General features: G+C 44.2%; 1 protein-coding gene across 1 annotated transcript in view; it reads left to right on the plus strand.

Annotated features, from left to right (window-relative positions):
• Positions 1–13,077, plus strand: part of dmap1 (DNA methyltransferase 1 associated protein 1) — a 30,882-nt gene extending 17,805 nt beyond the window's left edge. The window contains exons 6-10 of the mRNA XM_056276417.1: positions 3,996–4,181; positions 4,861–4,932; positions 6,664–6,736; positions 7,069–7,430; positions 12,416–13,077. Of these exons, the coding sequence (XP_056132392.1) occupies positions 3,996–4,181; positions 4,861–4,932; positions 6,664–6,736; positions 7,069–7,430; positions 12,416–12,475 (753 nt within the window). The 3' untranslated portion in view covers positions 12,476–13,077. The remainder of the gene's footprint in view (positions 1–3,995; positions 4,182–4,860; positions 4,933–6,663; positions 6,737–7,068; positions 7,431–12,415) is intronic.
• The last annotated feature ends 1,989 nt before the right edge of the window (positions 13,078–15,066 follow it).

Here is a 15,066-nt window from a genome sequence, read left to right on the forward strand (position 1 = left end):
ACACTCGAAATGAAATGGAGAGAACCCCAACCCCCCAGAGTGAAAACAGCATCTCCTAACAAACAGCTACCCCTAGCGGGAGTATGGCTATATTACCATTATCCTAACTTACTTTATAATGATCACATTACAACACTTATCCCCCTTTAAATTCCCACATTCCCCGAATGTAAATGAACTCGGAAAACAATAACAGTGTTGCCTTTAGCCTGCGTACACCTAAAACTTATACTAGTGTCTCCGCAACAGTTGAGCAATACAAACACCTGAAAAGCATGCCAGATTCAACATTCGGGCTAACAAAAACTGTCCAGTCACACATTCAGTCTGTCTGGAGGTTTGCGAGTGCGCTGTGATCTGCTCAGTACCCCCAGTGACCCAGCAGGCACCACAGGTAAAGGGTTTTGGGTGGATCTGGTGTTGGGGGCATAAGAGGGGTCTGTGTGTCAGTGTGAGCCTGTCCATCCTCATCAGGAGACACAGACACCTCTTCCTGTGTGTCTCTCTCTGGCATAGTCACTGATGGACCTGCTCTCACAGTAGTCTGTCTCACCATTGGCCACTCTGTGGGAACTGTCTCTGAGCCTGTATCATGACATATGCACACATGGTCCTGATGTCTGCGGAAAACACGTCCATCAGTCAGCTTATGAACATAGGAGACTGTACCACTCTGCCTAAGAATAACTCCAGGTAGCCATTGCTGGTTGCTGTTACTGCCAAAGTTTCTCACATCGACATTGTCATCTGGTTTTATCTCTCGCGTGCATGGTGATCATGTCTCTCCCTCTGCTTTTCCTGCTGTCTCTCCACTTTTGCCTTTATGTCCGGGCGCAGCAGGTCCAATCTCGACCTGGGTCTACATCCCAGCAGCATCTCTGCTGGAGTGCAAGCAGTTGTAGTCTGTGACGTGAGGCTGTATTTAAACAGGAAACGTGAAAGCCATGTGCTAAGAGAGTCATCTGCTTCAGGCTTTCCTTCACTGTCTGAACAGCCCGTTCAGCCGATTTGAGGCTGGGTGGAGTCATAGTCAAATGTGATGAATGCCATTCTGTTACATGAGCTCACTGGGCAATCAATGACCAGATTATTATCATTATTATTATTATTATCATCAGTGACCAAAGTGTCAAGCAACACATGGACTGCAAACACTTGCCTGAGTTTGTCTACGGTTGTGTGGGCTGTGATGTTGCTCATGATGTGGGCTTCTATCCATTTGGAGTGCACATCAACCATTACAAGAAACATCTGCCCCATAAAGGGGCCAGCAAAGTCCAAATGTAGCCTAGACCAGGGGCAGTCTGGCCACTCCCATGGGTGCAAAGGAGCTGGTGGTGCCATGTTCTGATTGGTCTTACACTGTGTGCATGATTTTACCTTGTTCTCCAGATCCTGTTTCATTCTTGGTCACCAGACGTAGGATTTTGCAAGGCTTTTAATCCGAGACACACCTGGATGAGTCTCATGTACTTCCTCCACAATCTGTGAATGGCCAGGGGGAGGTACGATGACCCTTGAACCCCAAAAGATGCTGCCATCCTGCAGACACATTTCTGTCTTGCATTTAGTGCAAGGCCTCCAGTTCCTCTCTATCCACAACACTAGGCCAACTTTGTAAAAGGATAGTCTTGACTTGGGACAGAACTGGGTCCCCCGCTCGGTCTACTGCTTGATCTAGGTCACCTTTACAGGTGTCTCTGACAGCCTCTCCAATGAAAACACAGTCTGTGGCGGCACATATGTAGTAGCAGGTGTCTCAGGTAAAGGTAGTCGACTCAGTGCATTGGCATTAGCTTTATCCTTACCTGCTCTGTACACTATGGTGTACTGGTAGGCTGACTGTGAGAGCCCAACACTATCCTGGCTGAGGCTAGCGGTGGGATACATTTGGTCTCATTGAACAGGCTCATCAGGGGTTTATAGTCCATATAAATTGTGAATGCACATCCATAGAGGTACTGATGAAAGCGTTTGACAACAAAACCAATAGTCAGACCTTTGTCTAACTGTGAATATCCCTACTCAGCTGCTGTCAAGGGTACATGAAGCAAAACCAATAGGCTTCTCTGAAAAGGCCTCCATTACATGTGAGAGGACAGCCCCGACTCCGTAGGGTGAGGCATCACATGAAAGGGTAATCTCCTTGTCTGGATCATAGCGAACAAGCAGCTTTGCTGAGTGGAGGACGTCTTTCACTCCCTTGAAAGCTTCTTCCTGCTCTTTACCCCACAGCCACTTAGAGTCATTGTGAAGCAGATTGTACAGCAGGGCCAAAACCTTTGAGGGGTCAGGAAGGAACTTGCTGTAATAATTCACTAGGCCCAAAAATGATCTGAGTTCATGGACGCTCTTGGAGCTTGGGGCCTCCTTGATAGCTCTCACTTTGTCTTCCACTGGGCAGTGCCCCTCAGCTGTGATCTTGTATCTCAGGTAGATCACACCCAGTGCCAGGTTACAGGACCTTCTCTCATTTACTCAAACAAATAAAAAAGTGCTCCGGGTTACTGGACAGAGCTTTTTAGTGCAAATCAAATCCAACTGAAATGAATTGCAGTATTTCCCACTTTATCTAACATATTTTACTTTCCCAAAATAAACGACAGTTTTCGACCACGTGTGTGTGTGGGTGTGTGTGTGTACTGTCTGTGCCGCTGTGTGCACGACATGAACTATCGTGTGGTGCATGCATTTAAATTTGACCAGCACAGAACCGGATATATCGTTGCAGCCTTTTATAGATGCCATGAATCCTTTCTGCCTGAATGACCCCAATTACTCACCTTTCATATGCTTACCAACAGAGATGCACCAATCAATCGGCCAGTAACCGGAATTGGCCGATTTCAGCTTGATCGGCCATAACCGGTGACCGGCCAGTCATGCTCAATCGGTGTACTGGGTTTGCAGGGAACAGCATGAATCATGACTTTAAATGTTTCCAAGACTTTGGAAGGTTCAGCAGTTTAGAGTTTGGGAAGAATTTTACTTATCATTCTTAATACATGAGATTATTTGTTTATGCTTGACACTCACGTGTTTCATGACTTACGTACTGAAATTCTGTCTGATAAAACTTTATTTACCAGCCATCTTTGTATAGAAAAAAGACGAACGTACATGTTATTCAGTGCAAATACATCCACACTGTTTACATCAGTTAGTCAACATGTTTGGTGTGGGGATGTTGTTTGGTATTGATGATGCATCTGCATACCATGCACCTGTGCTGTTATTTTCTCAGTTCTCATAAGTTTCTTACATAGTGCACTCCTAGGGTTCTTAGGACGGTAATTTTATTTTTGATGTCCCGCTTGTCTTTTCTATATTATCGTTCTTTTTTTAAAAAAATTTTTTATTCCCCCTTGCTTCTATTCTATATTCTGTTCTCTGCTGCTGCAAAGATCTAATGTGATCTAATTCCACCCAATTTGATAGTGTTTAGTCATATTGGCCAGCCAATATCAACGCCCATTCTAATGAAAACCAGCCAGAATCTTTAAATCTATCCAGGACATTTAGGTCTGAAAATAAGATGGTATTTACATTACAGTACATTACATTACAGTAATTTAGCCAATGCTTTCACCCAAAGCGACTTACAATAAGTGCATTTAACGTAGGAAATCAGGAGAACTACTAGTCATCAGAGGTCATAAGTGCATCTAAACAAGCATCTAAGAGCAAAACCAGTGCTGAAATAAAAGTGCAACACAGAGATTTTTTTTTTTAAATGAGTGAATACAATAAGTGATAAGAACAAGTAACAGGGTAGTAGTTCTTGAAGAGGTGAGTTAAAAAAACAAAAACAGTTAAAAAACAAAAAAAACTTTGTGGAATTGTGTTGAGGTTCATGCCAAAACGGAAATACGGGTATCAGCTGATTTCCCCCCCTCTGATGTAATGCAACCCAGACGTCAGTGTAAAAAAAAAAGAAAGTACCTGGCTTTGCCCCCTGTAATGTTGATGTTGTACTTCTCTGATGTGCCCTGCAGGTGGCAGAAGAGGAATATCTCCAGCAAGAGCTGAGAAAGATCGAGACAAGGAAGAAAGACCGCGAGAAGAAAGCCCAGGATCTGCAGAAGCTCATAAAGGCAGCAGACAACACCACAGAGCTGAGGAGGGCTGAGAAGAGGGTTTCCAAAAAGAAACTCCCACAGAAAAGGGAGACTGAAAAACCGGTAAAACACACACACACACACACACACACACACACACACACACTGGTTGTCATCTCATAAAAGTGTTTACATTTAGCATTTCCAATAAACTCCATCAGAGAGTGCTTTAGTGATGGGCTGCCGTCAGTGAGAAAGACATCCTCGTTCTTCTCAGTTTTGTTTCAAACCCACAAGAGGTACACATGTTTTTTTGCAACAAACATTACACTGAAATGAAGGAATCACACCATGAATGAAATATTTGTGTCACCTTCTGTCTCCAGTAAATGGACTGACAAAGGGAATCCAAGTTGAAGCAATGGTCCCCTACCAGTTCCACCAGTTCAACCTCTTCAAGTCATGAAGGGTTGTTTGTGGGTGATGGCCAACTGACTGTTTAAAGAAGGAATTTAAAGTTTAAGAGAATAATGGATTATGCCCAAAGAGATGCTAGGAATGTTGTCCTAATTTTATACTTAAAATATCAGTCATTATCTGTCATCTTTGTCAGGTTTTTTTTTTTTTTTTTTTTGAGGGTCCCAAACTTTCAGTTAGACAGTAATAATCTAAAGGTCCTATTACTTTCCATGTTTGTTGTAGATGTTTTCTAACACTATTACATTTATCCTGCACAAAGGGGAGCTGCATCGAATTTGTTGATCTTCTTCAAAAAAATCCTCCATTTTTCCATCTCTCACAGGCAGTTCCAGAGACGGCAGGCATCAAGTTCCCAGACTTTAAATCGGCAGGAGTCACACTTCGCAGCCAGAGGGTAACCAGATTTAGACCGACAAGTCGCCTCCATGTTTTCACAAAAGCAAAATTGATAGTTTTCAACTGTTTCCTCTACTCATACATTTATACTGTTCTCCCTAAGAATAGTTGCAATGAATCAGCAGTTAATTTGCTCCATTCAGTTGTGAGAAATGCAAAACAGGTGCTATTTAATACACGGTCTGTATAGGACTGCAGGTTTTCTGTCAAAATCTGTTGGGAGGAAATTATGAAAGCGTGTTTTCTCATTTGAAACTCGGATTCAAAGGGTACGGTAACTCAACCTCTCTCAGATCAAGAGTCAGGTACTTCACTTTAGCTGTTACCTGGCAGTTGGTTTTAAAATATTTGTTAATTTGTTAAAACTAATTGTTAAAATTGTTATTTATGGAGAATAGAATAACATGAAGGCGGCACGGTGGTGCAGTGGTTAGCACAGTCGCCTCACAGCAAGAAGGTCCTGGGTTCGAGCCCCGGGGTAGTCCAACCTTGGTGGGTCATCCCGGGTCATCCTCTGTGTGGAGTTTGCATGTTCTCCCTGTGTCTGCGTGGGTTTTCTCTGGGGGCTCCGGTTTCCTCCCACAGTCCAAAGACATATAAGTCAGGTGAACTGGCCATATTAAATTGTCCCTAGGTATGAATGTGTGTGTGTGTATCAGCCCTGTGATGGTCTGGCAGCCTGTCCAGGGTGTCTCCCCGCCTGCTGCCCAGTGACTGCTGGGATAGGCTCCAGCATCCCCGCAACCCTGAGAGCAGGATAAGCGGTTCAGATAATGGATGGATGGAGAATAACATGAAATTCTGAATTTAGCAATGAGGTTTTTCTAAATTTACAGTTACTTTCAATGAATAGTACCTGAAGTAATTGATGAAGTGATTTGATTATATCTGATCTGATTGTATGTAGAAAGGATATGCTATGTATTGAAGTTTATTTGGAAACGTATACTCTGTTAGTGTTCTTTCATTCAACTTAAGTTATTGTGTTTAAATAGCATATTATAGCTCACATTGGAACCAGTAGTAGTCTCAAAAGGAATTATCAGCCATACCCAGCCTTGGTCCTGATGGATCATTTGAACAACCAGAGAGTTTGACTTGGACTAGCTATCTCTCATTAGCACTATGATGATTAATGCTGTTAGCAACCAGCTAATATCGGTGAGGCCTAGCAGGGGAGCCTTATTCATCTCTAAGACTGATGAGGAGCCACTGCTCTCTATGGAAAATGCATTAGCACCACTAAAGGAGTGGAGTGCTGCTCCAGCTAATCAGTCAGACAGAGTCCAGTGGATAGAGACGTTTTGATCTGGCTTGTTGAAGTGCATTTCATATGAATTAAATGCTTCAAGGTGGAGGTGTTAAATCCTAATTTCCCTGCCACGTTAATTCATGCTAGTGTCAGCGTGCTTGTGTGTGTGTGTGTGTGTGTGTGTGTGTGTGTGTGTGTGTGTGTGTGTGTGTGTGTTTGTGGTTGGGTGGTGTTTTGGGTGGCCAAGTATAGCAGTCATGTTTGATCCCACATTGTTAGAACTTCCAATCAAAGTGAAGCAGAATTTTCCAAACCATGAATTGTTCTTCCACTAATGGGGAAGGTGAACAGAGATTAGACCATCAGATTAGACAGGTCAGTGTTTACATTGCTGATGACTGTGTGTGTGTGTGTGTGTGTGTGTGTGTGTGTGTGTGTGTGTGTGTGTGTGTGTGTGTGTGTGTGTGTGTGTTTCAGATGAAGCTGCCAAGCTCGGTAGGCCAGAAAAAGGTAAAGGCCATTGAGCAAATCCTGACAGAACAAGGAGTGGGTGAGTGTGAAATTTAAACAACTTTCTAAACAAAGAATCAAAAGACTTTTGGCAACGTGGCCCCCTCCTTGGGGGGCAGCGGCCAATCAAAAGACACAACCTTTAAACATGCACCCTCTCCTTTCCTATCTCTGCGGCATACTATACTCCCAAGTGCAGGAAATATTCAGAGTTTAATCAAACTGATTAATAGCTTTAAAGTCAAGTTTTATTGATCTTGATGATTTAATGATTATTTTTTCATTTCAAGTTTTCACACACAAAGAATTTGACCTGATGGGCAGGGGAGATTTTTTGTTTCATTTTGTTTTGTGTCCATGTCTGGTCCATAGACCTCAACCCCATGCCAACAGAGGAGATCGTCCAGATGTTCAACGAGCTGCGCAGCGACTTGGTGCTGCTCTACGAGCTCAAACAGGCCCACAGTAACTGTGAATACGAACAGCAGATGTTGCGTCATCGCTATGAAGCCCTGCTGAAGGCTGGAGGAGGTGCTGGTGGGGCTTCAGGGCCCCTTGGAGGGGCTGGGGTAGTGGCTACTTTACCCCAAGGAGGGGACCCCGGTGCCAACAGCAACTCTGTGGCCTCTACCCAGGGAGGGGAGAGTCAGGTCTGGCCCTGCATTGAGGACATCAAGGTGGAGCCGAAGGAGCAAATCATCGATGTGGTTGGAGCACCACTCACCCCCAATTCAGTAGGTCCCACAGGACAGGTCCAAAGCATATTACTGTTTGTTTGTTGTTGTTTTTTGGCAGAAAACCTGTATGTTTCCATAACATCTACCTTGGGTGTTTTAGCGGTTAGTACTACTGATTCACAGCAGGACACTCCTGGGTTCAGTCCCTGCCTTTTTGTGTAGAGTTTGCATGTCCTCCCTACATTTGCATGGATTTCCTTCTGGTACTTCCTCCTGGTTTCCTCCGGCAGTCCAAAGAAATATATGGTATTTGACTCTGGTGAGGGAGTGACGGTGTGTGTCAGCCCTGTGATGGACTGGAGACGTGTCCGGGGTGTCTTCCTGCCTTCTACTCACCGTTTGCAGGGAAAGACTTGAGTACCCACGACTCTAAGGCAAATACGTATAACAGAGGTGTAAAAACGAGGTCCAGAAAGTAAAAGTCCAAACCATGTATTTGCTCCACTCATGCACTACACCAGCAGATTCTAGTCAACGCCACTCCTCAACAAGGTAGGGAAAACTAGCTAATGAAATCAGCTGGTTTAGTAACATGGTTGGAGTAAATACACGGTTTGGACATTCACTTTCTGGACCTGGTTTTTACAACTCTGCGTATACTCAATGAATGCATGTTTCTTTAAACCTGCAGTGTGGAAGAAGAGGAAGTTAATTACTCCTCTTCTTTCAGCACTCTCCAACTAGGAAAAGCTACCCCAATGGATATCAGTGTTTGTCCTCGATCGCTTTCATTTTTTGACTTGCATCCTTCCTCTGAACGCCGAGTGTCTTTTTTTCTCTGGAGCATCAGAAACTTTTCTTGGACCCTTTTTAGGTTTTTTTCGCCATAGCTTCTAAGCCTGGAAGCTTTTTGGCAGAAAGCCCAGAAGGCAAGCCAATCAAAGGCACGTGAACACTTTTGTCACACAGAAGTTCAGCTCTGGCAAAGCAGTCATTGCTGGTTGACATAAAATGCATCACTACACATCACTTTCAGTGCGCCAGCGTGGGATTACAGTGTGGGGATTTCAACCCAGACACCAGATTTAATGTACCATATACCCAGTAAGATCAAGAACCTCATCCTGAACTTCTACAGGAACTTAAGGCTCAGAGTCACTTCTGGGAATACAACATCTGAATGGCACCAGTTTGAGAAGGGAAAACTGGGTGTACCATCTCAGTTACACTCTTTGCCCTTGCCATGAATATGGTGGTCAAGGCAGCTGAAACTGAGTGCAAGGCCCTCTGTCCAAGTCTGGCATTTGGCAGCGCCCCATCAGAGCCTTTACGGACGACTTCATTGTCATCACATCATCAATGCCTGGTGGCAGGTGGATCCTCCGGGGCCTGGAAAAGCTCATCTCCTGGCTGAGGATGAGTTTTAAACCAGCCAAATCCAGAGCCATGGTGTTGAAGAAGGAAAAAGTGGTGGACAAGTTTCACTTCTTTTTGGATGGCATTGTAATCACATCCATCACCGAGAAACCAGTCAAGAGACTAGACAAGGTCTTTGACCGTGGCCTCAGGGATGCAGCGGCAATCTAAGCAACCATCAAGGAGCTTGAGACTTGGTTCACCAGAGTAAGCAAGTCTGGCCTACCTGGCAGGTTCAAGGCTTGGATTTACCAACATGGCATCTTACCTCGAGTCCTTAGGTCTCTGCTGGTGTACGAGGTAACCCTGTCGACAGTGGAGACCTTGGAGAGGAAGATCGGTAGCTACCTCGAGAGATGGCTGGGTTTGCCGTGAAGCTTTAGCAGTGCAGCACTGTATGGGAGAAGCAACAAACTCCAGCTCCCTATCAGCAATCTTGGCGAGGAGTTCAGGGTTTCTCGCACAAGAGAGGCACTGCTCTATCAGGACTCCAAGTGGCATCAGCAGGCATTATGGTGCCGACAGGCAGAAGTGGAGAGCCCAGGAAGGCCTAGAGATAGCAGAGTCTCAGCTGAGACGCAAGGCTTTGGTGGGCACGGTGGCAACTGGACGGGCAGGGCTGGTAGCCATCTCACAACCTCACTATGATAAGGCCCGTGGCAAGAACAGACGCCATCTAGTCCTGGAGGAGGTGCGGGCAGGTGTTGAGGAGGAAAAGACCAGAAGATTGGTGGGAATGCGGTAGCAGGGAGCATGGACAAGTTGGGAAGGTGTGCTAGAGAGGAAGATTTCCTGGACAGATATCTGGCAGGCAGAACCGCAGCGGATGAAGTTCATGGTACAAGCCACATATGATGGTCTACCTAGCCCAGAAAATCTCTATCTCTAGGGCCAGATTGATTCTCCATCATGTCCTCTGTGCCCTGGAAAAAGTTCACAGGAGCCCATCCTCAACAGCTGCCCATCAGCCATGAAGGAGGGCCGATACTGCTGGCGACAAGACCATGTGTTGAAGAAAGTTGCAGAAGCCATCTCCAAAGCCGTGGCCAACAACAAGCAAGCCCGTGGACAGAGGAGCATTACCTTTGTCAGGGCTGGTGAGCAGCCTCAGTCACAGCCCAGATCAGCAGTTGGTCTCTTCACCTCTGCATCAGACTGGGAGCTGCGAGTCAACCTGGGGGGGGCAGCTCAGGTTCCCAAACCACGTTATGACAACTTCGTTGAGGCCAGACGTGGTGCTATCATCAGCTTCTTCACAGCAGGTGCTCCTTATAGAGCTGACAGTTCCCTGGGAGGACCGGATGAAAGAGGCAAATGAGCAGAAGCGGTCCAAGTACCAGGAGCTGGTGGATCTGTGCCAGAGGAGAGGTTGGAAGATGCGTTGTGAGACCATTGAAGTGGGGTGTAGAGGCTTTGCTGGCCGCTCACCAAGTAGACTGGGGTTGCAAAAAAGGAAAGCCATCAAATCCACCATGGAGGCTGCAGAGAGGGCCTCCAGATGGCTTTGGATCAGGAGGAGTGATCTGTGGGTCAATGCTGCTAGGAAACAAGCCAGGGCCTGATCAACCCTGGCTGGGTCGCCTGAGCAAGGTGTATGATATTGAAAGACCGAAACACCCGAGATCGTCAGGAAACATCACCGATGATGTGTCCCAGCGCATCGTAGGATGCATCTTTGAATCAAAATTCCAGTATACTGCGAAATACAGAGAGAAATTTACCTGGTGGTGATAGGCTAGGCATTGTGTGAACTTGTTGGGCAAGGGCTTGAATGTCACGGACATTCATTTATATGTAAAAGTCCTGCATTGTAGCTTTAAGGTAATTCAGAGCAGTCTTTTTATTTTTTAGATCAGATGCATATGCATTTTGGAACCAGCCACATGCCTCCAATAGGCTGAACTTCCTCAACTGGCAAGGGGCTGTGTAATCTGTCTTCCTTTTTTTCAGTACAGAAGTGCTAGAGGCATTTTTTTTAATTTTCTGTTTGTTTAGAAAGGCACCGTTGTACATCCATTATCAAATACAGCTATGTCAGTATGCAAAAGTAAAAAAGAGTACAGCAGATCTGTTGGTAAGGGAAACGAAACATGACCATGTACAACGATCATAGTCTACCAGCAACAGTACCATCTGGTCTTTTCCTGTGCCTTTACTTTTTTCAGTTCTCAAACACCTCTCAATAAGCAGGGAATAAACTATGTACATCCAGGGAACTGCACAAAGTTGCCTGTAGCAGTCAACATCATTCATTTACAAGAAATTGTTATGATGAAAAAAGAAGAGAAATAAGAATATTTCTGTTCAGAGTTTAAAAATTGTTTCCTTCAAATCAATATCGCAATGTAATCGGGTCTCGGTGGTATGATATATTCTACCCATTTTTCTCAGTGATTTTGTATATTTGTGCATTCATACATTTGCAGGACAAGTGACCTTTTCCATGATATAAATCTTCATTGTCACAGCTATCCGATTATTTATGGTTTGTCTGTCTGGTCAAAGTTTTTGAACTTGCTGCTAGCAGTATACCCACTAGATACTTGTCATTACCATCTAGATAAGATACTAGATAAGATCTAGATAAGATAATTGTCATTACTATTACTTGTCATTACCATTACTTGTCATCTAGATAAGATACTTGCCATTACCATCTAGATAAGTTTACTATCTAGTTGTATTTATGTATTTGAAATGTTCTGGACGGCCATCTGTATTTCCCTCCAATATTCTTTGATTTTGGTGCATTCCCAGAACACGTGGTGATGGTTTGCAGCTTGAGTGCCACATTGCCTCCAACACAGTAGGTTGTCACTGTAGGCTTTTAAGGAGGGGATAGTGAAACAACATCCCAGAAAGATGCAGAAGACAGGAAGAAATGGAAACGGATGATCCACTGTGGCGACCCCTAACGGGAGCAGCCGAAAGTAGTAGTGAAACAATATTCCATTTTTCTCACAAAATCCCCCCCATCCTCATGATTTAGTATATTTCCATTGAAACTGCCATGATTGGCTGACTGATATGCTGCTCCCTTTTCTATTATTGTCATTTCCCCTTCCCTCTCCCATTGTACTTTTATATTCTTTGTTGAATGAGATTTCAGATTGAGAAGACTCATACTGTTGGGAAAAAGCCTCCTCTCATTTCTGATTTGTATGCCTTTGGATTTACTAGCCTCGCTAGTTTCTCTATTTTTGTTTTTGGTTAAAGTAATTTCTTCATTGGAGATATCTAAGATTTTTGATATGATTTTATCTTTTAACATTTGGAAACACAAGCTCTTTGTGTTCCTTGATATCAGAAAGCTGTTGTCGCTCTAATTATTCAGATCTCAATTCTGTCATTTAGTTTATGGAGGTCGTGTAATCTCAAATTAAATGCAAACAACAAAATGCCAAATTCTGGAGTCACAGGGTCCTCACCTGACAGTAGTAATGTCAGCAGTTGCGTTCCTCCAGAGAGGGTCATGGGGGTAAAAATGGTCCTGGATTGTAAACTGTGGGGTGTGAACAAACAGAGGGAGCACTTCTCCTGAATCCTCTGATGTCTTTTTGTAAACCCTGGATGAAGAGTGGACTCTTCCGCAGACACTGACATGATTGTTTTGTCTCACTTTGCAGCGCAAACGCAGGGAATCGGCTTCAAGCTCTTCGTCGGTGAAGAAGGTGAAGAAGCCGTGATGAGAAAGAGAGGGACAGCTGGTTCACGGCGGAGGAATACGAGGACTGTGTCACTGGCCCTGGTCACAATGGCGGGGCCTTTTCTATGACGTTCGCGGAGGTGGACTTCAAAAGAGATTGGGGGCAGAGGGACAGGCGGTAGAAATGTTTTAGAATCTCCCTCTGTCTCTCTCACACACATACACACACACACACATTTTCATTTGCTTCGTCTCTCTTCTCATTCACACTGAAATCCGACATTGCTGTCCTCGCCAAACAAACAGCCCCCAACCTCGCAGTCCATCCTTGTCCACCACTGTTGTGACAAAGACAACAACTGAGTGACATTCTATTCCATTACTCCTGAGCTCCCTGCTTCCACCGGCGCTTGGCCTCAGATGAGGGCCAGATCAACTGTAAATTGCCAGGCAGAGCTAATCGGGCCATGGGGAAGGAGTTGGATGACTGGGTAATTGAAACGAATTGAAAGAGGACGAAGCGACTGCGAGAGAGTAGGATGACCTCGAGCCGCCACGTTTAGATCACCACTATCAGTTTCTGTGGTGTTTTTTTTTTTTTGTTTGTTGTGTGTGTGTGTGTGTGTGTGTGTGTGTGTGTGTGTGTGTGTGTATGTGTGTGTAGATTTGTAATAATGCTGTGTTGTTTACTGGAACTTATGTTTGTTTCTGTGTTAGTCCTTACTACCTGCTTTCTGTTCTACCACCTGACATGTAGAGAGAAGCGCTCTCTCTCACTCTCAGATTACCCGTGACACCCCTGGGTAGATCTGCTGCCCTTGTTTTATACAGACGTGTTGAGCTTATGTGGGCCATGTATCTTCAAGTGACCTTGAAGGTACTTTTCTTCTAGATTCAATAAATCCAATTCTTTGTGTGTGGGGTTATTTTCTATCTGTGTGTTGCTCTCGCTGTCTGACTACTGGTTTGTGAGGATCCTTTTCTCAATTAAAGCGCCCGGCGTTGTTCTCGACTTTAGATCCCTTGAACCAATTAGTGTGGAATCTATATTTGCACTGGAAATTGTAAAATCATGACATTCTTACCTTACCTGTCATCTCAGTAAAGTGACAACTAATGACTTCATTAATATGATAATTAAGCAGAGATCACTCTTGGGTTGCCACAGCCGTTGAAACTTGATTAATTTTTTTTTACTTCCATAATATTGCTAATTGTGTGTCAATTATGTCATTTAGCCTACTTAGACATTAATATCTATGTAAATTTCATTTAGAGTGGTTTGGCAAGGGGAATACTGTGTAGAATTGACTTGACTAGAATACGGGATAATTTTATGATTTTTTTTTTCACAATTGCTGTTTTCTCTCTTTAGATACTGGCTTTTGTCTTGGCTCGCTGTTGATTTGGCTTCTGTCATCATTTTTCACAGTATTTCCCTCCATAAATCCCCAAGTTTGTTTTTTTATCCATTCCGCCGCTAGAAAGGTTTTAAGATTAAGATTCTGATTTCTTTGTCTTCATGTAGACTTTTCGACACGAGAAGCAGTTCAGCGAATTGGCAGAATGAACCGTGACCCACCCAGTCTCAGTTGCAGGCTCTGTTTAGTGGCCCGTTTGCTCCCATGAAAAACAAAATATTCTGGTTTATGCGCTGAGAGCAGTTTGTCTACAACAGCAGCAGAGGATCTGGTGGCATCACCATCGTCTGCATCCATTGCTGTCATTATTATAAACTTTAGTTATACTGGTCTTTCCATGCATTAAGTAATGGCTCTAATGACACTAATTAGCAATGGTAAGTGGGACGGTCATCGCCAGCCCGGCCGGACCGTTACAGCCGGGACGCGAACCCGTATCTCCTGCACCGCAGGCGACAGCGTTAACCAGTCGACTAAAGGGTCTGACCCGCTAGCCAAGGGCTAACGTGTCTACTTGTCCACGCACGTTACAATAATAACAATTCCATGTATATGGCGCTTTGATAGACACCCTAAGCGCTCCGCTTTGAAGAGGGTAACTCAACTCAACCACCACCAAGGTGTAGTAGCAGCCACCTGGGTGTTGCACGCCAGCCATTTTGCGCCAGAACACTCACCACACACCAGCTTAAGGTGGTGTAGACATGGTAGGTTGTCTTATAGAATGTGTGAGTTAAAGAACCATTGAAAATATTAACTTTTTTTTGTGCATGAAAATTAAATGCCCAAATAATTTGGGGAATATACACTTAGTGTAATAGGTATTGTAGCAGGTTATTTTCTTGCCCGGTGCGGGATTCGATACGGGGTGTACTGCACCACAAGGCGACGTCACTAACTGCTCGCCTACTACTACTAATACTACCACTACTACTACTTTCGGCTGCTCCCATTAGGGGTCGCCATGACATTATATGATGATGCTCTCAAATTAATGAACGTTAATTAACGAAAATACCAAAATGGCAGTTTTTGTTTTACATAAATTAAAGGTGGGTGGCCATCGTATTAATAGTAAAGCAATTTTCATGCATGTGTAGTATAACTTTACAATTATGTGGATAATGTTGAAAAATATTTACTGGTGTTGCTGGCTTTTTGGGGATTACTCTCCGTAAGAGTCTAAGCCATTCTGCATTCAACAGCGCCC

This window comes from Lampris incognitus, chromosome 3 (genome assembly GCF_029633865.1).
Source record: "Lampris incognitus isolate fLamInc1 chromosome 3, fLamInc1.hap2, whole genome shotgun sequence".
NCBI classification, from domain to species: Eukaryota; Metazoa; Chordata; class Actinopteri; order Lampriformes; family Lampridae; genus Lampris; species Lampris incognitus.